The sequence below is a fragment of the Sorex fumeus genome, unplaced genomic scaffold (assembly GCF_029834395.1).
Source record: "Sorex fumeus unplaced genomic scaffold, SorFum_2.1 ptg000044l, whole genome shotgun sequence".
Lineage (NCBI taxonomy): Eukaryota > Metazoa > Chordata > Mammalia > Eulipotyphla > Soricidae > Sorex > Sorex fumeus.
Window position 1 is genome coordinate 32,184,020 of NW_026606101.1, and position 22,480 is coordinate 32,206,499.

Sequence of the window (22,480 nt, forward strand, 5' to 3'; positions counted from 1 at the left end):
TACCTGCTGTACTATCTCTCCAGCCCCATTACTATTATATCTTAGTAATCATAATATAACCACAGATACATAGGGAAAAATTTACGTTATTAAACAGCAAAAGTTCTCTTAAACAATCTCTATTGTCCAAATTGATCAATGTCTTCATGATACAAGGCCAGGAAAGATAGCCTAGCAGATAATGTGCTTGCCTTGCACACAGCTGACCCCCTAGTTTGACCCCTGGCACAGCATATGGTCCCCCAAGCATTTCTAGGATTGATCCTGAGCTCAGAGCCAGGAGCAAGCCTTGAGCACAATGGATGTGAAACAAAAACCAAAACCAAGAGCCAATAGCCCATAACATGAGAAATCATTAATAATGCCAACAGAGAATGATTTATCATAGAAATATCATTTAATGTATTTGTGATAAATAAAAGGTAGACCCGCTTCTATTTCCAAAGTGACATTGATATTTTCAAGTAAATAATTTAGATTTTAAAGAAATTGTATGCATATATATTGTAATGTCATTACAAAGTGATAATCTTAGAATGGAGAGATAGCTCAGGGAGCCAAGCTCATGCTTTGCATATGGACCTCCAAAGCACCACCAGAGCACCCCTGAGAATAGCATAAGATATATAGATAATAACATGATAATAACTAGAAATGAATACATAAATCTTAGAAAAGGGAAAACTTCCATTCACAACACCTAAAATATTGAAAATGATTCTTGTCTATTTGAGTGCCAGTTAAATCCCATACATAGAATCTTTGTAGTCATTGTTTATTTTCTTTAGATGTTTCTTGCATTAAGAAAAACCTATTAACTAATCAAATATGCTTTTATTAGGAAGATCTTTAGGTTGCTAGACTAGAAAAAGGGGCATTATATTAATTTCAATTTTCTTTAAAATATTAGGATTTCTTATTTATAGAATAGGCAATAAATGTTTTATCAACATATTTTTGGATGTCTTACAATACTGTGCTAATAATTAATCTTGCTTATTATCATCAGTACAAATTATTAGTGCATAAGGGAGGTAAAAGCTGAAAATTAAGTATTATAAATATTTATGACTATTTGAAGACTTTACAAGAAAGTAGTTTTAAAATTTTATTTCAGGGGCTGGAATGATAGCACAGCGGGTAGGGCATTTGCCTTATACACAGTCAACCTGGGTTCGATTCCCAGTATCCCATATGGTCCCCCGAGCACCACCAGGAGTAATTCCTGAGTGCAGAGCCAGGAGTAACCCCTGTGCATCACCGGGTGTGACCCAAAAAGCAAAATATAAAATTAAAATAAAATAAAATTTGATAATTCATGAAATCACTTCAAATTTATAAGTGAGAGGAAAATCTACTCACCATAATTTTTATTCCTTTTCAAGAGATCTTCATTTTGAAATCCTTTCATTCTTAATTTATGTTGATTTTTTCTTTCTATGAGATTTTCTCTTTTGTGGGTTAGTTTGTTCAATTTTCTTTGTTCTGATATACGTGATAAAAATTGTTTCATTTTGTTCACTGGTACCTACAAAGAAAAAATTTTTGCTCACATTTTTCATTTGTAATCTTTTAATAGAAACAATAGCAAATTTTTAAAAATGGTCAAATTCAATCCACTCTTGCTTTTTAAAAGATCAAAATTATAGTAATCAGTTTTAAAATCATTTTAAAAATTATTAACTTTTGTGAAGGAAATATTTAAAGAAACCTATACCTGAATTGCAGATTCAAGCATTAAAACCTCAGTGTTGTAGATGACTGGTTAAAGAAACTTTGGTACATCTACACAATGGAGTACTATGTAGCTGTTAGAAAAGATGAAGTCATGAAATTTATATACAAGTGGTACAACATGGAAAGTATCATGCTAAGCGAAATGAGTCAGAAAGAGAGGGATAGACATAGAAAGATTGCATTCATCTGGGGAATATAAAGTAATAAAATATGAGATTAATACCAAAGAATAGCTGAGATCAGCACCAGGAGGATTATTCCATAGCTTAGAGGCCAGCTGGACATTCTAGGAGAAAGGGCAGCTCAGATAGAGAAGGGAGCACCAAATAAAGGGTGTTTGGAGGATTCTCCCAGGAGGGGAGATGTATGTTGAAAGTAGACTATGGACTGAATATGTTTGCCACTCAAAGCCTCTTGCAGACCACAACACCCAAAAGGAGAGAGAGAACACAAGGGATTGCCCTGCCACAGAGGCAGGGTGTGATGGGAGGGATGGGGGTGGGAGGGATATTATCCGTGGTGGTGGAAAATGGGCACTGGTGAAAGAATGGGTATTTGATCATTGTATAATCGAAACCCAAGCACAAAAAATTGTAAATCTACAACTGTACCTCATGGTGTTTCACTAATAATAATAAAAAAAATCAAAAATAAAAACCTCAATGTTGTAAATTTGTCACTGTCACTGTCCTCCCCTTGTTCATCAATTTGCTCAAGCGGGCACCAGTAACATCTCACAACAAATTTTGAGACTTGTTACTGTTTTTGGCATATTGAATACGTCACAGCTAGCTTGCCAGGCTTTGCCCTGCGGGCGAGATACTCTTGGTAGCTTGCCGGGCTCTCCGAGGGGCGGAGGAATTGAACTCGGGTTGGCCATGTTGGCTGCATGCAAGGCAAATGCCCTACCCGCTGTGCTATCGCTCCAGCCCAAATTTGTAGGGTAATTTAACTAGTTCTAGTCTTATGTAATAAATTGTCATGGTAGTATCAGTTAGTGCACTGTCCTGTCCTGTCCTCTGGTTGGTCATCGATTTGCTCAAGTGGGCACCAGTAACGTCTCACAACAAATCATGAGACTTGTTACTGCTTTTGGCATATCGAATACATCACGGGTAGCTTGTCAGGCTTTGCTGTGTGGGCAAGATACTCTCAGTAGCTTCCCGGGCTCTCCGAGAGGGGCGGAGTTATCGAACCCCGGTCAGCTGCCTGCAAGGGAAACATCCTACCCCCTGTGCTATTGCTCCAGCCCAACAATTAGTGAACTAAGAAAAAATAAAGATCTGGACATTGCTTTATTATATTACAACTTTATAATAGACAGAAAGCATAGAAAATTAACTATGTAATTAGAATAAAAATTGTTTTAAGGGGCTAAATGATAAGGACACTTGCCTTGAACATGGGAAACCCTAGTTTGATGCCTGGTATCCTGGAGGTGCGTGATTTCCCCCCCCTCCCCAACCTCCAGGAGTAATTCCTGAGTGCAGCGCCAGAGCAAGGAGTAATCCCTGAGCATCGCCGGGTGTGATCCAAAATTTAAAAAAAAGAAAGATTTTAGGAATGTCCAAACAATATTCCATAAATTATATCATTGATCTATTTTTATGAGAATAGTGCTTAGAGGCATTGGTTTTGAAGAGTTGAAAATAACGCAGATTTTAAAACTTAAAAACATATTCATCACTTACAAGAACCTTTTTTCAGGGAAAATTATATTGGAAGTTTCAAGAAATTTATTTGTTGGAGCTGAAAGAACCTTTTTTCAGGGAAAATTATATCGGAAGTTTCAAGAAATTTATTTGTTGGAGCTGAAAGTTCAAGGTGCTGAGTGTATGCTTCATATGATGGGTTTGATCTTCATCACTGCTTTTCCCCAAGTACTGCTGGGAGTAACCCCTGAGCACAAAGCCAGGAACAGACCCCGAGCTGCTGGACGTGGCCCAAAAATTTATGTATCAATACTATTTCTAAGAAGAGTAAAGGATCCAATAAGAATCAAGGCTTTTGTTTGCTGGTTCTGATGCCACCCTCTTGCACCCTGACTCCTTGCCCACAGTGGAACAATTTGAACATCTTTTATTCTGAAGTAAATTGTTAGCCCGGAGGAGTTCCTATATGTTTGCAAAGATATCAGAGCAGTGACTCAAAGGCTTATCATTTGGGGATATAAAATCAAGTAACTTTAAAAACAATCTATACCGTTTACATGTTATAAGTGTGTGATTTACATGCTATGATTATAAGTGTGCATTGAAAGTGTGCAATTCAATAGTTGTTGAGTATTCACAGTTATATGCTATCTTCATCCGGTTAAGTCAAAAACATTTTTATCATCTCAAGGGAAAAACAATTGTTTTTAGATAGTACGTTCTCTTACTCTTTTCTTCCCTATATACTCATCTTGAGCAACTACTTAATATGTTAATTACATCTCTCTGAATTCCTTTATTTTGTTTTTGTTTTTCTTGCCAATAGATCTAAATAAAATACATTTCTGATACTGAGGTCCTATGATATATCACCTATATTTTTGTCTTTCTTCTTATTTTCTTTTTTGTGTTTTGGGGGTTGTGGCAGGGACACTGCTCAGGGGTTATTCCTGGTTCTGTGTTCAGGGATCACTCCTGGTGGGTTCAGAGGACCATATGAGGTGCCAGGGAACAAACCTGGGTCAGCCTCATGCAAGACAAGTACTACTACTGTGGTGTCTCTCTAGCCTCTCTTTTTTTCCCTATATATTTTATGGTTTCACGTCTGCTATCCAAGTATTTTATACACGGATTTTTGTAAAGGGTTTCTTTTGCTTAGCATAACTTCCCCCCCCCCATATTGTATATGTACCAGTAATTTATTCTTTTCTGGCTAAGTAATATTCTGTCTATGGATTTACTTCATTTTATTCATCCATTTGTCTGCTGATGGACATTTGGACTATTTCCATTTTCCAGCTATTATAAATAGTGCCGACATAAATATTCATGTAAAAGTTTCTGTGTGAATATTAAGGACTTTGAATGTGATTATTCTTATTTAGGGTGTCCACATTCAAAAATAAAAATGAAAGATGTTCAGTTAATTTTTTTAAATGTAAGTAGTTAGTAAATATGCATAGTTAATAAACTAGAAAAAAATCAACAGCAGGTATACTTGCTTAAAATCAACAGCAGATATTCAAGTTATATCCAGTCTGTTTGAGAGTTATTTAGAGACCCAGGCAAATAGAGCAAGGCTTGCCAACTTCAACATGTGGATCCCAAGATTTCTTAAAGCATTAGTATCAAGCAGACAGAGCATGAAAGAATATGGAAGATTATATGCAGAGAGGGTTTTTTCTTTCATTTCATTTGACATTCTTTGCTTTCTTTTCTTTCTTTTTGACTTTCTTTGCTTTTTTAAAAACCAAATCTGGGAGTGACACACAATGTTTTGATAGTTACTTTTGATTACCTGGCCCTATTCAACAGCAAAGGTATCTGGGGAGCATAATATATCTGGGTATTTAAAAAAAGAGAGTATCGATGATGGGCTGGAGAAATAGTACAGCTGACCCAGGTTCAATCCCTGGCACTGCATCTGGTCCTCAGAGCCCTGTCAGGAGTGATCTCTGAGATTGCAGAGCCAGCAATAGGCCCTGAATTCTACTGTAGCACAGAAAGAAAAATTTAAAAAATAGAAAACATGGATTTTGATGAGCCTCTGGAATTCGCCAATATAAAAAAATTTTTTTAGGCGTTAATATTATTTATTTATTTTTGAGTCACCATGAGACACAGAGTTACAAAGCTAATCATTGCCAGGTTTTGGTCATACAGTGTTCCAGCACCCTTCCCTCCACCAGTGTAAATGTAAATCCCACCACCAATGTCTCCAGTTTCCCTCCCGCAACCCTCCCCTCCACCTGTCTCTGGTAGGTACTTTCCTTCTTTCTGTCTTTCTCTGTCTCTGTGTTTATCTCTGTCTGTCTGTCTCTCCCATTGGGGCATTATGGGTTGAAATACAGGCACTGAGAGGTTATCATGTTTGTTCCTTTACCTGTTTTCAGTATGCAATTCTTATCTAGAGTGATCTTTGACCCTTTTCTATTCCCAAAGGTTTTCTCCCCCAGCATTTGAGGTAGGCTTCAACCATAGACCAATCCTCCTGGCCCTGTCTCTACTATTCTTGGGTATGGGTCTCACACACACACACAAACACATGCACACACACACACACGCATATATATATATATATATATATATATATATATCACAAATGAGTCCAATCATTTTATGTCTATCCCTCTCCTTATGATTCATTTCACTTATAATATTGTCCATGTCCATCCATTTGTAATCATCAGGGAGATTAAAATCAAAACAACAATGAGGTATCATCTCACACCACAGAGATTGGCACTCATCAAAAAGAACAATAGCAACCAATGCTGGCATGGAAGTGGAGAGAAAGGGACTCCTCTTCAATGGTGGGAATACCGACTGGTCCAGCCCCTTTGGAAAACAATATGAGCGTTTCTCAAAAAGCTAAAAATAGAGCTTCTGTTTGACTCAGCAATATCACTTCTGGGAATATACCCTGGGGACCCAAAAAAACCCACACAGCAGAAAGGCCATCTGCACTTATGTGTTAATTGCAGCCGTATTCATAGCCAGAATCTGGAAACAACCGAGTGCCTGAGAACAGATGACTGGTTAAAGAAACTATGATACATCTACACAATGGAATACTATGCAGCTGTTAGGAAAATGAAGTTCTGAAATTTTTTTTATAAATGCAATCTTCATTTTTCAATGGAAAAATAATCAACAGCTAAATTGAGGCAGTACAAGCTTAGGAAATGCCTTTGACTGTCTGGGTGCTTCTTCCTCATATAGAGGCTATTGCTTCTTCTTTTTTTTTTTTTTTTTTTGCTTTTTGGGGTCACACGCAGCAATGCACAGAGGTTAATCCTGGCTCATGCACTCAGGAATTAGTTCTGCCAGTGCACAGGGGACCATATGGGATGCTGAGAATCGAACCTGGGTCGGCCACGTGCAAGGCAAACTCTCTACCCACTGTGCTCCAGCCCCAGGCTATTTCTTCTTAATTTTTGATTCTCTAAATTGTCAATCATGGTCACAGTCCTCCCGTTGTTCATCAATTTGCTCGAGCGGTCCTAGTAACGTCTCCATTGTGACACTTGTTACTGTGTTTGGCATATCAAATACGTCATGGGGAGCTTGCCAGGATTTGCCGTGCAGGCGAGATACTCTTGGTAGCTTGCTGGGCTCTCCGAGAGGGGCGGAGGAATCGAACTCTGGTTGACCATATTGGCTGTGTACAAGGCAAACGCCCTACCGCTGTGCTATCGCTCCAGCCAAATTGTCAGAAGGGGCAAAATAATCATCAGTTGGAGTAACTTTTAGAGAGTCCAATTAAACAATCTTTTTCAAACTCTTTTTTCCTTACAGAATAATTTTATTTCCCTCCTTCGTCTCTTCCTTCCTGCCTTCCTCCCTTCCTACCCCTCCGTCCTTTTTTCCTCTTTTTTCTCCTTCGTTTTTCTTTTTATTTTTCTTTCTTTCTCTTGTCTTTTTTTTACTTTAGATTCCTACCCTTTTTCTGTTTCTTTACTATTTTTTAACCTTCCCTTCATTATTTGTTGTTGTTATTACTGTGTTTGCTAAGAGCTAAGCTGCACAAAAACTCCACTGTGCTGCTTGCACATTGTTTTGGCTGTGTTGCTTTCCAGGGGCTTAACATCAGGTCGTGATGCTTGCACACTTGGTTGTGGTGCTCACTTTATGGTGTCTGCAATGTTGTCACGACAACACACACATTCTCACTGGACTCTCACTTCCCAGCTGTAGTGTTTGCACATCTTTTTAGTTGAGGTGCTCACTGGAGTTGCATTCCTTCTTACAGACATCAGACTGTGATGTAGTCAGTAACTGCTTTGTGGTACCAGGGATCACAGATATCAGAGCTGCCGGTTCAAACAGCAAAACTTCCAGGATCATGTATGGCACATGTGGAACCCTAAAAATTTGAAATCACAGCCATACACACAGAAGGCAGGTATTCTAAGGCCCTGCACTATTCTTCCAGGCCTTCTATAACTTTTAAAAGTAACTGAATATAATATTGCAAATAACTGGCAACTATTGTATATCTCAGGACCAGTTCAAAGAGTTGGAGAAACAGTCACAAATATAAAAAGTCCCTGCTACATTGTGGTGAAGATAATAGTCCATTGACAAAAGGAGGTTCATAAAAAAGTGAATAAAGGAAAAGTATGAATAGAAGTTGGTGGTATTTTATATAGGATCTGTGTAAAAGATAGGCACTTCGACAATTATTCTGATCATGTTCAGTAGCTATGTAGGGAACAAGACAGTCACACAAATGCCCAAGAGAGTTCTGGTAGAGATAAGACAATTGTAAATGAACTGAGACAGGCACACAGGAATGCAAGTATGATGAAGAAACTTGAGAAAAATAAGGTGAGGGAGGAAGGAGAAGCAAATGATCAGACAAAGAGGCACCTCTGAGGTCAGCATCAAGGTTATGATTCATGTTCCTTGTAAGTGAAAGACTGACTCACATTTCAAAGGAATTATCCAGTTCTATAAAAAACAAACAAACATGTGTTAGTGAGAGAGAAGAGAAAGATTGTCACTGAAAAAAAATTGGAGAGTTGATGGTGGAAGTGAAACAAAATGGGGTGTGGTAATGTTCACTGATTTCTGGATACATTTTAGAGGTACTAGCATAATTTTCTGTTTAGGACTTTTAATGTATTTTTAAGTTTTAAAACAGGACTTGAAAATGGAGGAGTGTTTTGGGATGGATGTTTTAATTTCCAATTATTGGGCTAGAGAGATAACTTAGTGGGCATAAGTGCACGTATTGCCTCTGGGAGACTCAAATTCAATCCTCTGAACATTGCTGGAAGTGATCCCTGAGCACAGAGCTGAGAGGAGGCCCTAAACACTGCAAGTGTGATTAAGAATTATAAAGTAAAATAAAATAAACTCTATGTATAAAGCATGTTCTTTGGAAACATGCTTAAATTCCCAGATCAGTTTACTGACTAGCTATAGCTCTTAGCCAGTCTGATAATGATGCTTTAATGATCTACTTCTTGTTTCCTGAAGATTCATGCTTTTTTCCTCAAGTATTTATTTGAACAAATCTCTCCCTGACACAGTAGCTCACAGTCCTCAGTAACAACAGGATAAAATGAAATTGTTTTGCAGAGCCCAAAATTTCTCACAAATTGATCTTAAAATATCCAACTAACTTTATTTCTTACTACTTCACACCTATATGCTTATCCATAACAGTCAAACCCCTCCAAATCGAATAGGTTCTTATTTCCATGTCTTTTCACACATGGTTTTTATTGCCACATCTTTTCTTTTATTCCATATCACTTCTTTTCCCAGGCTAACTAAAATAATTTCTCCTCATAGTTTTCCCGGACACTCTAACCTATATTAATCTTTCTTTATTCTGATCCTGTGGTTGTTCCTTTTCTTCTTGGTTAGCTGTAGCTAACCTCATTCTCTAAGGGAAGATAACTCTACATCATACATCTCATCTTTTCATTCAATTATAGATATTTATAATATTTCTAATGTAGTTCACATTTTGAGTAGTCCCTTGAATAGAAGGAGAGCTAATGAAAGCATATTTCTTTATTTTTGAAAATGCCTTGCTTTTCTAAAAATCAGAAAAAGTAAGGAGTATTCTCTTACAAGAGAAACTAAATTATCTGCGCCTTACAAAAAGTTTTTTTTTTAGTTACTGTCACTGTAAATTTAATATTAAGTTATTTATGACTAAAAAGTGCTTCCTGTGCCTAGAAATATTTCCAAAGTTGGATCAAATCCTGTGATACTTTGCACATAAACAAAAAGAAAATGCATAAACACAAATAGTGCTGAGATGCATTTTAAATAACTTCTTGTTTAAAAGAACTAGTCAATTCACTAAGGCTATCGATTTAACTTAAGCATTTTTACATTATTTTGCTTAGGTGAGAATTAGTTTAATTCATTAAAAATGAAAATTTTTACTTTTTAAACACAATAAACTTTGTTTACTATTAAGATGTATTCATAATTATCCTAATTGGTCATATTCCAAAATAAATTACCAGGTAGCATCTATTGACTGATGTGACTAAGAGAAAGGTGATTATGAAGCTTTCCTCTATTTGTTCAAGGGGTCTGATCAGGGGTGTTTGACTCTATCACCATCTGGGTTGAGCAACTTTCTAATTACCACATCTCCCAGTAAATCCACATTAAATTTGATAAAATTCCACTTGTAGATAAGGATCTTCTGATAGCCAGAAAACTGAACTTCACCCTTAGTAGGGCCTCTATAACTCGATACAAATAAACATGATTATTTGGCCAATGTGGACTCTGACCACTGTGCTGTGTGGTCTTCTAAAGGCACACTGACTGCATATCTGCAGACTTTCATCCAGCACAGGACATCATAATGATGTAGATAAAAGTAAAGTAAAGTAAAGGCCCTCCCGTTGATCGTCGATTTGCTCGAGCGGGCCCAGTAACGTCTCCATTGGAGACTTTGTTGTTACTGTGTCTGGCATATCGAATACTCTCGGTAGCTTGCCGGGCTCTCCGAGAGGGGCAGAGAAATCGAACTCGGGTCAGCCATGTTGGCCGCTTGTAAGGCGAACGCCCTACCGCTGTAGATAAGAGCTTGTTTTTACAATATTGATATTTCTAGATGAGTGGCTCATGACAACACCAGGATTTTTTTCTGGAATAGAGGGTACTTCAAGCAGTATGTCAGGGATTGAACCCTGAGCCAGTGTATGTCAGGCAATCATTCCATTCCTCTCAGCTCTGTCCCCAATTCCAGCATTAGGATCGTCTTCAGGGATGCTCCAAAGAGTGAGAGTGCGAGTGTAAATTTTTACTGGGGCTACTATGTTGCCTACCTTCACTGGATTGAAAAACAAGTGCATGTGAAAAGTCTTGCACATAGTAAATTCTAAGTAAAAGTAACAACATACATCTATACAATGAGTGCTTTTGTGTAAATATTTCTATTTTTCTGCGTAATAAATGAAATTCCTTCTCCTGGTACACTGTTTACGATGCCCATAATAAGCTGTTTTGAGTCTTTGAAATCTAGAAAACATCACTTGGGTTTTTAAAGTAAAGTTTCATGATATCTAAAGAATATTGAAATACCTTAAAATAGTAGAAAATATTTTCAGACTATACACTTTGTGGACTAATTTCACTTAGAGATAGTAAACATCAATTTGATCATATCCCCATACTCAAGTGTTGCCCAGGATATATTTGATGTTGAATATGTTAGCCTCAAATCTTTATTTTTAAAAGAATTTCAGAAACATAAACATGACTATGGTAATGGGGCTTTGATAGCTTCACCAAATTGTTTTGGGAAGGCAGCAGGTGTGAGATAATCAAGTAATGAAACAATCTTGTTTATAAAGTGCTATAGGAATCAGAGTTTATTCAGTTGACATAGTTATGCTCGATTATCTAGGAATAGAAGATATAGTATATCAAAGTAGATACTTTTTTGCTCTTTGAGGAATTTCATTTGTTTGTGAGAAGATAACAATAGCCTGCAAACAAATACATTAGTATAACATATCAACACATACTGTGAGAAGAAAAAAATATGAAAAATAATAAAATGTAGAGTAAAGGGGTATAGGTACACAAACAACTTAAACTGTATGTCCCAAAAAATACTCACTGAGGAAATGACTTAAAAACAAAAAAATTAATGACATGTAGTTCTGCATGAGGGCAAAGAATTCCAGACAGAGAGAATAACAGCACCAATACTCTCAAGTAGAAATAGACACATATGTTCTAGAAATAGAAACAAAACAAATAAGGCTAAATAAGTGAATGTGATCTAAGGATAGGAAAAGAAGCAGGGGTTAAATCATATAGAGACATAAAAATGAGTGGTTGGTTTTTATTCAAGAGACAGAAGGAAGATTCTGGAGGGGTTTTAAGGGACATGCCTTGATTACATTCTAGATGATATGTGAGGAGTGGATTTCACAGGATTAAAGTAGACCTGGGAGAATACTTGGCTATTACAGTCAGCCATGTTAGAAATGATATAGATAAAAGCAGCAATGAAGATAAGTTATAGGGGAAATTTTTAAATATATTTTGGAAGAAGCACAGATGAAAATTTGGCATTGGCTGGATACAGTGAAGGAGAAAAACAAAGATAACTTCTGTGTAAGTTGACCAAACTGTGTTTAAATGGCAGTTATAAACAAAAAATGGTAAATAAAGGGGTACTTGGGAGAAGGGAACGGAAGTCTCATCCATTCCCAACACATAACTATAATGAGGTGAAGATTTTTATATGGTCACGGTCACGGTTCTCCCGTTGTTCATAGATATGCTCTAGCGGGCCCAGTAACGTCTCCATCATGAGACTTGTTGTTACTGTGTTTGGCATATCGAATACGTCACGAGTAGCTTGCCAGGCTCTGCCGTGTGGGCGAGATACTCTCGGTAGCTTGCCGGGCTCTCTGAGAGGGGCAGAGGAATCAAACACCGGTCGGCCATGTTGGCTGCTTGTAAGGCAAATGCCCTACCGCTGTGCTATCGCTCCAGCCTGAAGATTTTTATAAGTTATGCAATATTATATGAAAAGCATAATGTTTTACTTTTTGTCTAAGAAGAAATAATTTTGAGTCATGTTTGCTGGAGCGATAGCACAGCGGTAGGGCATTTGCCTTGCACGCAGCCAACATGGCCGACCCGAGTTTGATTCCTCCGCCCCTCTCGGAGAGCCCGGCAAGCTACCGAGAGTATTCGATATGCCAAACACAGTAACAACAAAGTCTCCAATGGAGACATTACTGGGCCCGCTCAAGCAAATCGATGATCAACGGGAGGGCCTTTACCTTTACCTTTACCATGTTTGCTATGAAAGGGGAAGACCTGAAATATACTTTTATGATAAAAATAAAAAACATGTTAACAAATCCATATTTGTTTTCTACTTAAGTGAATAAAAATTCTTCTAGTTATAGTCTGTCTCACAGAGAAAGTATGATTATCTAGAAATGTAGTTTGTTGTAGTGCTCAGAGGTTATGCAGTGCCAGAGATCAAACTCAGAGCCTCACACAAGCCAAAGCCCCACAACAATGACATTTAAAATAAAATAGATCCAAAAATTATTTATGTTTACATGGAATCGTGAAAGACCACAAATAAATAAAACAATACTGACAGAAATAAAGGGAAAAAATGGAGGCATAATGCTACCATTTGATCTACTATAAATCAGCAGTAGCTAAAGTTGTATGGATAATGGGTATGTAACTTAGAGGCAGAGAACTTCCATCTTTGTATGTGTGAAGTCTTGAGTTTGATTCACAGAACCACACACACACACACACACACACACACGCGCGCGCACACACAAATTGCATGGTATGAGAATAAAAATATGAATAGGACTATTTTCTAATTTCATAAAATAAATTTGCCTTGCAGGCGGCTGACCCAGGCAACCTGGGTTCGATTCCTCCACCCTTCTTGGAGAGCCCAGCAAGCTACTGAGAGTATCTCACTGGCACAGCAAAGCCTGGCAAGCTACCCGTGAGGTATTCCATATGCCAAACAGAGTAACAACAAGTCTCACAATGGAGACGTTACTTAGCCCGTTCAAGCAAATTCATGAACAACAGGACAGTGCTAAAGTGATAAATTCAATATGAATTCAAAAATTAAAGACCTTAATGCCAAGTAGCTCCGTAGCACTGTCCTCCCATCACTGTCACTGTCACTGTCACTGTCCTCCCGTTGTTCATCGATTTGCTTGAGTGGGCCCAGTAACGTCTCCATTGGAGACTTTGTTGTTACTGTGTTTGGCATATTGAATACATCATGGGTGGCTTGCCAGGCTCTGCCGTGCGGGCAAGATACTCTTGGTAGCTTGCCGGGCTCTCCGAGAGGGGTGGAGGAATCAAACTCGGGTCAGCCATGTTGGCTGCGTGCAAGGCAAACGCCCTACCGCTGTGCTATGGAGTCCTCCCGTATAAAACCAAAAAGAACATAGAAGTATAAAACCAGAAAGAACATAGAAGGCAGTATAGGTAAAATGTTTTGTGACATCAACATGCCAGAGTCTTGGTCTCCAAGCTCAACAAACCCAGTAACAGAGATCCTCTGCCTGCTCCCAGCAGCCCGGCAAACCTCCATTACTTCCACTACCTCCACTACCTGACTGCTGACACACTCCAGGACACTTTCTGGACACTCAGGCCGAGACTCATGCACGAACGAAGCCCCACAGAGCGAGAAAAGCAGAACTCTGTGACCTCGGACTCCAGGATCAACGGACCCAGGAACAGAGATGCTCTGCCTGCTCCCAGCAGCCCTACAGACCTCCATTACATCCACTACCTCCACTACCCGGCCGCTGACATGCTCCAGGGCGCTTTTGTGTTACACATCATAAAACACTTAATACAAGTTACCGCGCCATATTTAATTGCATTGAAATATGGTTTGAACCATGGGAGCACCTGCAAGGCCGATTAGAGGCTGCCCTAAAAGCCTCTATCCCTCTTGGAGAGCCTGGCAAGCTACCGAGAGTATTCTGCCCACAAGGCAGAGCTTGGCAAGCTATCTGTGGTGTATTCAATATGCCAAAACCAGTAAATAAAATGGGTGACATTCCCCTGACCCTAAAAGAGCAACCAAAATGGCAGAGTTAAGAAGGATGAGGAAGGAGAGGCTCATAAAATCTCAGGGCTGACCTAGGCTGTCATAACGAAGAAATACAAAAATGATTGTACTTTCAATGCATGTACACTGGCATCAGATACATCCATCGGGGACCTGATGGTCCAAGCATGAGAGATCAAGTACAACATCATTGGTCTGACCAAGACGAGAAGGCATCAATCACATCACTCCGTTTTCGACACTGGGGAAGAACTGTTCCTTGGAACATGCGACAAAAGAGGTGTCGGTGCTTTCAGTGTCCTTGTCAACATGAACTTGGCCTTAAAAGTTGATTCATTCAAATGCCTAACAACCCAAATCGGATGATTACACTTGAATAGATGTGGCTCACTGCCGGCAGTTTCTATCTTCATTGTCTATGCACTAACATCCAATTATGATGAAGGAGAAATTGAGAAGTTTCACATGGAGCTGGAGAAGTTCTATAAAGAACACCACACCTTCTACAAGATTGTTGGTGATTTTAATGCCAAGATAGGACCGAGAAGATCAGCCAAAGAACTCCATATCGAGACTCATGGCCTAGAAAGGAACAAACAGGGTGAGAGACTGTCCAAGTTCATCATGTCGACCAAGACCATCCATGGTAACTCACAGTTCCAGAAGGCCGAATCTAAACATTAGACATGGGAGTCTTCTGGTGGATGGTTCCACAATGACATTGACCACATCATATTCAATCAACAGTCTTGCCTGACCAATGTCGCTGTTGTCCCAAAATTCCAAACAGGATCAGACCACTGTCTCCTTCATGCAAAATTCTACTTCACAGAGCAGGGAGAAAGGGCTTCAAAGTTTAAAAAGAGAACTCCCAAAACGACAACCCACTGGAGCTCTTTGGCACAATTGCGGCAACATGGGAAGATGCCGTTGTTGACAACATTGACGAGGATTATGATCGACTGATTCAGCACCTCCATAATTATGCGAAGAACGCTGAGAGATAGCCACAAAAAGACACCTATCTCCAAAAACTTTTGAACTCAGTTGCCAACGTGACTTGGCGCAAGCCTCAGGCAACTGCAAGCAAACGTCCAAGCTTGCAAAGCAGTGCGGAGGAGCGATAAAGGAAGACCTCAAAGAGAGAAGAGCAGCAGTGCTAGCAGATGCGGCAGAAGCTGGGAAAAGCATTCACAACACCTGCCTGTCCTTCGCCAACTAAAAAAACCAAAATGAATGCCCTCTGACATCCTGATGGATCTATCACATCTTCCAGAAGAGAATGGAGAAGATTATCCATGACTCCTACTCGGATCTCTTCGATAGCCACGTCCAGCTGCCCACATACCAAATTCTATGGGATGGATATGTCATTCCCTGTTGGAGTACAAGGAGCTTAGGTTTATCAGGTTGCACCCATCATAGTGCTCCCGAGTCACTCCCATTACTTTGTCTGTCTGTAACCACTTCTATGCTCTTTTCCCCAACCACTTTGTAAGGTCTCATCCTTCTAGGACACTGAACTAGTACTGTAAGTTAATATTGCCTTTCTCCTCTCCTTATGTCTTTTGAATAGTTTGCTTTAATGCAACGTCCTTTTTGTATAGATATAGGAAGACAGTTAATTAATCTTATGCTTTGTAACTTAGGAGTTGATTGGCTTTGAATATTATTCACTCCTGGGCATCTGCTTTCTCAACTTAAGCCTCAGTTGCCCTCACTTCCTAGCACCCCAAGGGAAAGGTCCCGACGTGGGACTGGATGGAACCAGGGCAAGCCAGTAAGTTATGTGCTACCCTGGCATCGAGATGGGCCAGGCCAAGGTGCCACGATTCTTAACTATAAGTTAAGAGTTTGATCATAGGCAAATGCTGTCATGATCCAAAAGTAACGACGAGACTAGGACCCTGCTGCTAGGAATAGGAAAGATATCTGGCCTGAGCACTGCAGTCTGAGATCGAGATGTACCTAGAAGAGCAATTCTATAAGCTCAAAGTATTTCTTACTGTGTCCATACAAAATGATTTATATTATGTATGCTTATATGTTGGTCGGACAAGGAGAGGAGAAACACATCCAGGGAAATCTGTTCTAGGGTGGGTTGATCTGTCCTAGAAGCAGTTTTCCTGTGTGTCCTGACTAGCTTGGATGAGACTGAACTTTCTCCCCTTCAAACTGACTTCAGTAAATGATTTCAGTATATTGAGGCAGTTTCCCTTATCTCACAGGAACCTAGCTGGCCTTAGGTATGCAGATCCCAGGTGCTAAACCAGGCCTGATCTTTGGGATGTAGATGCCTGGCTCCAGGCAGGCTGATCTTGGAGATTCCAAGCTCTAGCAGACTGGTCTTTGTTGTGCTAATCCAAGTGCTTATAGCTTGTAAAAGGTGAGGCCAGGATTACTGGCCTGCTAAAGACACAATGTATGGTTTGCCTCCTCAATGTTCTTTCTGTAACTCCTTTTGATGACATCACTATATTGTGCCCTTTAGAGGTACCATGATCTATATAAGGGAGATTTCAGGCGGGGGGGGGGGGGGGGGGGTGGAACGTGCATCAGAGAACCTGGGAAGATGGGGCCGAGGACAGAAGCTGAGAGAACAAAGGCGCATGTGCTTGAGAGATCCTGGGGCCTCCATGACATACATCTCTTCCATGTAATAAACTGCTGCTAAGACCAGCCAGCTTGGCCTCGTTTCCTTCCTTCGCCTGACCATCGCCATTGACCTCTCTGGAGTGGAGAAACGGCCTGACCACCGGCCTTTTTATTTTTTGTGTGTTAACACAATTCCCAATGTTCTCCCTTCTGAAATCTGACAAGCCATTTCATCGGTAAAGAAGCGAACAGCACCTGGCCTAGACAATGTCAGACCTGAACACCTGAAGAACCTACCGTCAGTACTCATCAATACACTGGCTCGGTTTTTCACATGCTACCTGTCTGAATGCAAGGTTCCATCCCAATGGAAAACCAGCAGGACTGTACTACTGTACAAGAAGGGAGACATCCACAACATTGGCGACTATTGCCCCATCTGCCTGTTGTCTGTCATCTACAAGCTGTTCACTCGAGTCATCCTGAATAGGATTGGCAGAACACTAGATGAAGGACAACCATGCAAGCAAGCCAGGTTCCAAAAAGGATTCAGCATGATCGACCATATCCACACAGTAACCAAGCTCATTGAGTTTCCTCAGGAGTTCAAGATGCTGCTCTGTCTAACGTTCATTGATTTAAAGGCCTTTGATTCTGTTGAGATGGAAGCGGTCATTGAAGCCCTAGCCAATCAGGGCATTCCAACTCAATACATCAGGATCCTCCATGAGCTGTATTATGGTTTCACTACCAGGATCTCACTATTCTACAAGGAAGTGATCATCCATGTCAAGAGAGGGGTTCAGCAGGGTTACACCATTTCACTGAAACTCTTCAGTGCCATCCTCGAGAATGTCAGGCGATGACTGGAATGGGAAGGAATGGGAGTGAAGATAGACGGTCGCAACTACACCACCTCTCCTTCATTGATGACATTGTCCTAATAACACCAAACATTAGCCAAGTGGCACAATTTTTAGTGCCTTGAATAATGTGATTATATAAGAATGAGATTTCTTGGGAGTTCAAGATGCCGCTCTGTCTAACGTTCATTGATTTAAAGAAGGCCTTTGATTCTGTTGAGACTGAAGTGGTTATTGAAGTCCTAGCCAAATAGTGCGTTCAATGTCAATATATCAGGATCCTTTATGAACTGTATTGCAGATTCACTACCAGGATCTCACCATTCTACAGGGAGGTGATCATTGATGTCAAGAGAGGGGTTCGGCTCAATTTTCTAATCCATCCTCCATTCTGTGTCTTTTCATTGGTGCGTTTAGCCCATTGAGGTTGAGAGAGATTTTGTTATGGGGTTATGTCCAATTTTTCTGTTGAAATTTGGTGTATTTGAGGGGTCTATCTTGTCTTAAAGTAGCCCATTTAGTTGTTCTTGTAACCATGGATTTTAGTCTATGAAGTTCCTGAGCTGTTGTTTGTCTGTGAAACTGTGTGTTGCTCCTTCTGTTATGAATGAGAGTCTCACTGGGTAAAGTATTTTTGGTGAGGTATTTATTTCATTAAGTTTTTTCACTATAACCCACCACTGTTTTCGGGCCATGAGAATATATCCCAGAGAGGCAAAAGATTATAGTCAAAGTGACATCTGCACTTGTTTGTTCATTGCAGCACTCTTTACAATAGACAGAATCTGGAAAAAACCCGAGTGCCCGAGAACAGATGACTGGTTAAAGAAACTTTGGTACATCTACACAATGGACTACTATGTAGCTATTAGAAAAGATGAAGTCATGAAACTTACATACAAGTGGTACTACATGGAAAGTATCATGCTAAGCAAAATGAGTTAGAAAGAGAGGGATAGACATAGAAAGGTTGCATTCATCTGGGGAACATAAAGTAACAAAATAGGAGACTAACACCCAAGAATAGCCGAGATTAGTACCAGGAAGTTTACTCCATGGCTTGGAGGCCAGCTACACATGCTAGGGGAAAAGGTAGCTCAGATAGAGAAGGGACCACCAAATAAAGGGTGTTGGGAGGATCCTCCCAGGATGGGAGTAGCATGCTGAAAGTAGACTATAGACCAAACATGATTGCTACTCATTGCCTCTTTTGCAAACCACAACACCCAATAGGAAAGAGAGAACAAAAGGGTGGGGTGGGGGATGGGGGGGTGGGAGGGTTACTGGGATCCGTGGTGGTGAAAAATGGGCACTGGTGGAGGGATGGATATTTGAACATTGTATAATTGAAAACTAAGCACAAAAATTGGTAAGTCTACAACTGTATCTCATGGTGTTTCAATAATAAAAATTAGTCTCTGTATCACTGTCCTCCCGTTGTTCATCGATTTGCTGGAGCGGGCCCAGTAATGTCTCCATTGGAGACTTTGTTGTTACTGTGTTTGGCATATCAAATACATCACGGGTAGCTTGCCAGGCTCTGCCATGCGGGCGAGATACTCTCAGTAGCTTGCCGGGCTCTCTGAAAGGGGCGGAGGAATCGAACTCGGGTCGACCATGTTGGCTGCGTGCAAGGCAAACGCCCTACTGCTGTGCTATGGTGTTCGGCAGGGTGATACCATTTCACTGAAACTCTTCAGTGCCACCCTCGAGAACGTCAGGCGATGACTGGAATGGTAAGGAATGGGAGTGAAGATGGACAGTCGGCAACTACAACACCTCCGCTTCTCTGTTAACATCATTATAATAACACCAAACATCAGCCAAGCGGCACAAATGTTGGCCGACTGACCGTGAGTGTGGAAAGGTCGGACTACAGCTGAATCTCACAAAAACAATGTTTATGAGAAACGGTCTTGTTCCTGATGTTCCATTCACTCTTAATGGAACGAACATCTCCGAATGCAAAAGTTATGTGTACCTAGGTCGAGAAGTCAACATGACAAATGACCTGGCACCTGAGTTGTACAGGAGGAAGATAGCAGCTTGGAATGCCTTCAAGAGCGTCGAAGAAATAGCTAAGAGGACAAAGAACCTCTGGCTCCAGGCACATCTCTTCGATTCCACTGTTCTTCCTGCATTAACATACACCTCAAAGACCTGGGCCTATGAAAACAGGATGAGAATGCTATTCGGGTCTCCCAAAGAGAAATCAAAAGGGCTATACTTGGAGTATCACGCTTCACTCAAAAGAGAGAAAGAATCTGGAGTTCCAACCTCTGTCACCGGTCAAGAATCAGGGATGCTGTCTCATTTGCCAAGACATCTAAAATTAGGTGGGCTGGACACATAATGAGATTTGGAGATGACTGCTGGATTAGAGCCATTACTGACTGGATTCCATGGGACGTCAAAAGATTGCGTGGCCGCCCACCTATGAGATGGTAAGACTTCTTCGTCAAGATCCTGAACGATCAGTTTGAGGCTCTTCATGTTCCTAGAACGAGCAGATGCCATTGGCTACATTAGTACGTGACAGGGATGAATGGAGACGTTACTGGTGCCTGCTCGAGCAAAGCGATGTGTAACGGTATGTCAAGTGATCAAGTGATTATGAAACATAGTAAATAAAACATAAAAACACAATCATGGCAAGGAACTGAAAGTAATGAAGTATGTTATTTTAAGAGTGGTGATTGAGAAAGATATGTTTCTTAAATTTTAATTTTTATCTGTCTTTAGGGAGAAACTATAGATACCCATATGAAAGATACATTGAAAGGCCAGGAGATACACAGTGAGCTACAGATATATTTAGATATTCCAAATGTAAAGGAGAGGCTAACAAGCCTGGAATACAGAGAGAAATAGGGAAAATGGTCAAAGTTTATATAAAGAGCAAAGAATATCAGGTTGTGTAGAGCCCCACGGAGCACTGTAGAGTTTTGTTTTGTCATTTATATAATGGAACATATACTTTGATATGACTAGACTACTATAGGAGAAGATAGAAGGGAGATGTCCAGGGGTTTGACTACTACAGATTCAACATGTGTGAGAACAGTGACTGGTGGAGTTGGTAAGAGATTGGATTTAGAAGACATTTTAGAGTTTAAGATAATCATGACTGTTGGATATGAGAGAAAGAAGTGAAGAAAGACTTTAAGAGTTTTTGTTACTCTATGTACCAGGTAGATAAAGAAGTTATTTACTAGTATGAGAGACCCAAAGAGAGGAGGAATAAGTTTGGGAATGAAATTCAGAGTACAATATATGGCAAGTGTCTGATATCTTTTAAGCGTCCCATTAGATTGTGGTTTAGGTGCTTGTGTGAGAGTTGACACAGTGTACATGGTTGTAGATACTTGATAGACGAAGCACTTTATTTCAGACTGTTTCCATTTTCTCAGTGAGAGGAAAAAAAAGCAGTAAAGTCTTTAGTGAAAATGAGGGACAAATATGTTGCCTATTGAGATGGAATATATGTGATACAGTTGCCTTATAGATGGGAAACAATAAATTTGACCAGTCAAGTTCAAAAATTTCAGGACACCTTTGCCGTCTACTTGAGGCACTGTGATAACAGTGATACATTTAGTTATCCAGGTGCAGAAACTGAGTAGAGAATTGCATTAAATCAGAGTGGAGTTTTACCACTGAAATGGGTGGAGTGGAAGAGGAAAAACTAAATTGAAACTAAATTGAATGTCTATGTGGAAATTAGAGGCAGTGATTTTATAGGACCCCAAATGTTTATCTGAATATTCAAAATCAAAAGTTATCAGAAAACTGAAAGATTATTTTAAGGGTTTGATTCACCAATCCAGCAGGTGAAAAAACAATTTTGGACCTGATGTAAATTTATTTTGTTAATATTCTATATTTATCTCGCTTAATGTGAATATTCGTACATTTTACTGCATAAATATCAATATGTTCCAAAATAAAGTATTTCCTTAGTCTCTAGTAGACATATTCAATAATAAATTGTGTGTAGTCTATTTCCACACTTAAAAAAAAACCTTAATTTTGCTTTTAAATCTTCCCTCGGGCTGGAGCAATAGCACAGCTGGTAGGGCGTTTGCCTTTCATTCGGCCAACCCGGGTTTGATTCCCAGCATCCCATATGGTCCCCTGAGCACCGCCAGGGGTAATTCCTGAGTGCAGAGCCAGGAATAACCCCTGTGCATCGCCAGGTGTGACCCAAAAAGCCAAAATAAATAAATAAATCTTCCCTCATGTTGGAGTGAATATATTTTTGAGCTAGCATTACCAGAAAAACAAAGCCAGATAAAAACACTACAGAAGAAAATACAGACCAATTTATTCCGAATAAATATTGATATACATTATCTAAAAAGTAGAATCAAATAGTAAAAAAAATATATACATCATGACCAAATGGTATTTATCCTTGAAATCCAAGAATATTTTAACATGAAAAAATTTATCAATGTAAAAAATACATTAAAAGACTAAAGGGTGAAAAGTACATACTCATCTTAATTGTTGCCAAGCAAAAAAGCATCTGGGAATCTTCATTACCCTTTTATGAT

At 39.7% G+C, this 22,480-nt stretch overlaps 1 protein-coding gene across 1 annotated transcript in view; it reads right to left on the bottom strand.

The window, feature by feature from the left end:
• Positions 1–22,480, bottom strand: part of SEL1L2 (SEL1L2 adaptor subunit of SYVN1 ubiquitin ligase) — a 174,827-nt gene that overhangs the window by 146,814 nt on the left and 5,533 nt on the right. Inside the window, exon 2 of the mRNA XM_056121630.1 lies at positions 1,363–1,528. Coding sequence (XP_055977605.1) covers positions 1,363–1,528 — 166 coding nt within the window. The remainder of the gene's footprint in view (positions 1–1,362; positions 1,529–22,480) is intronic.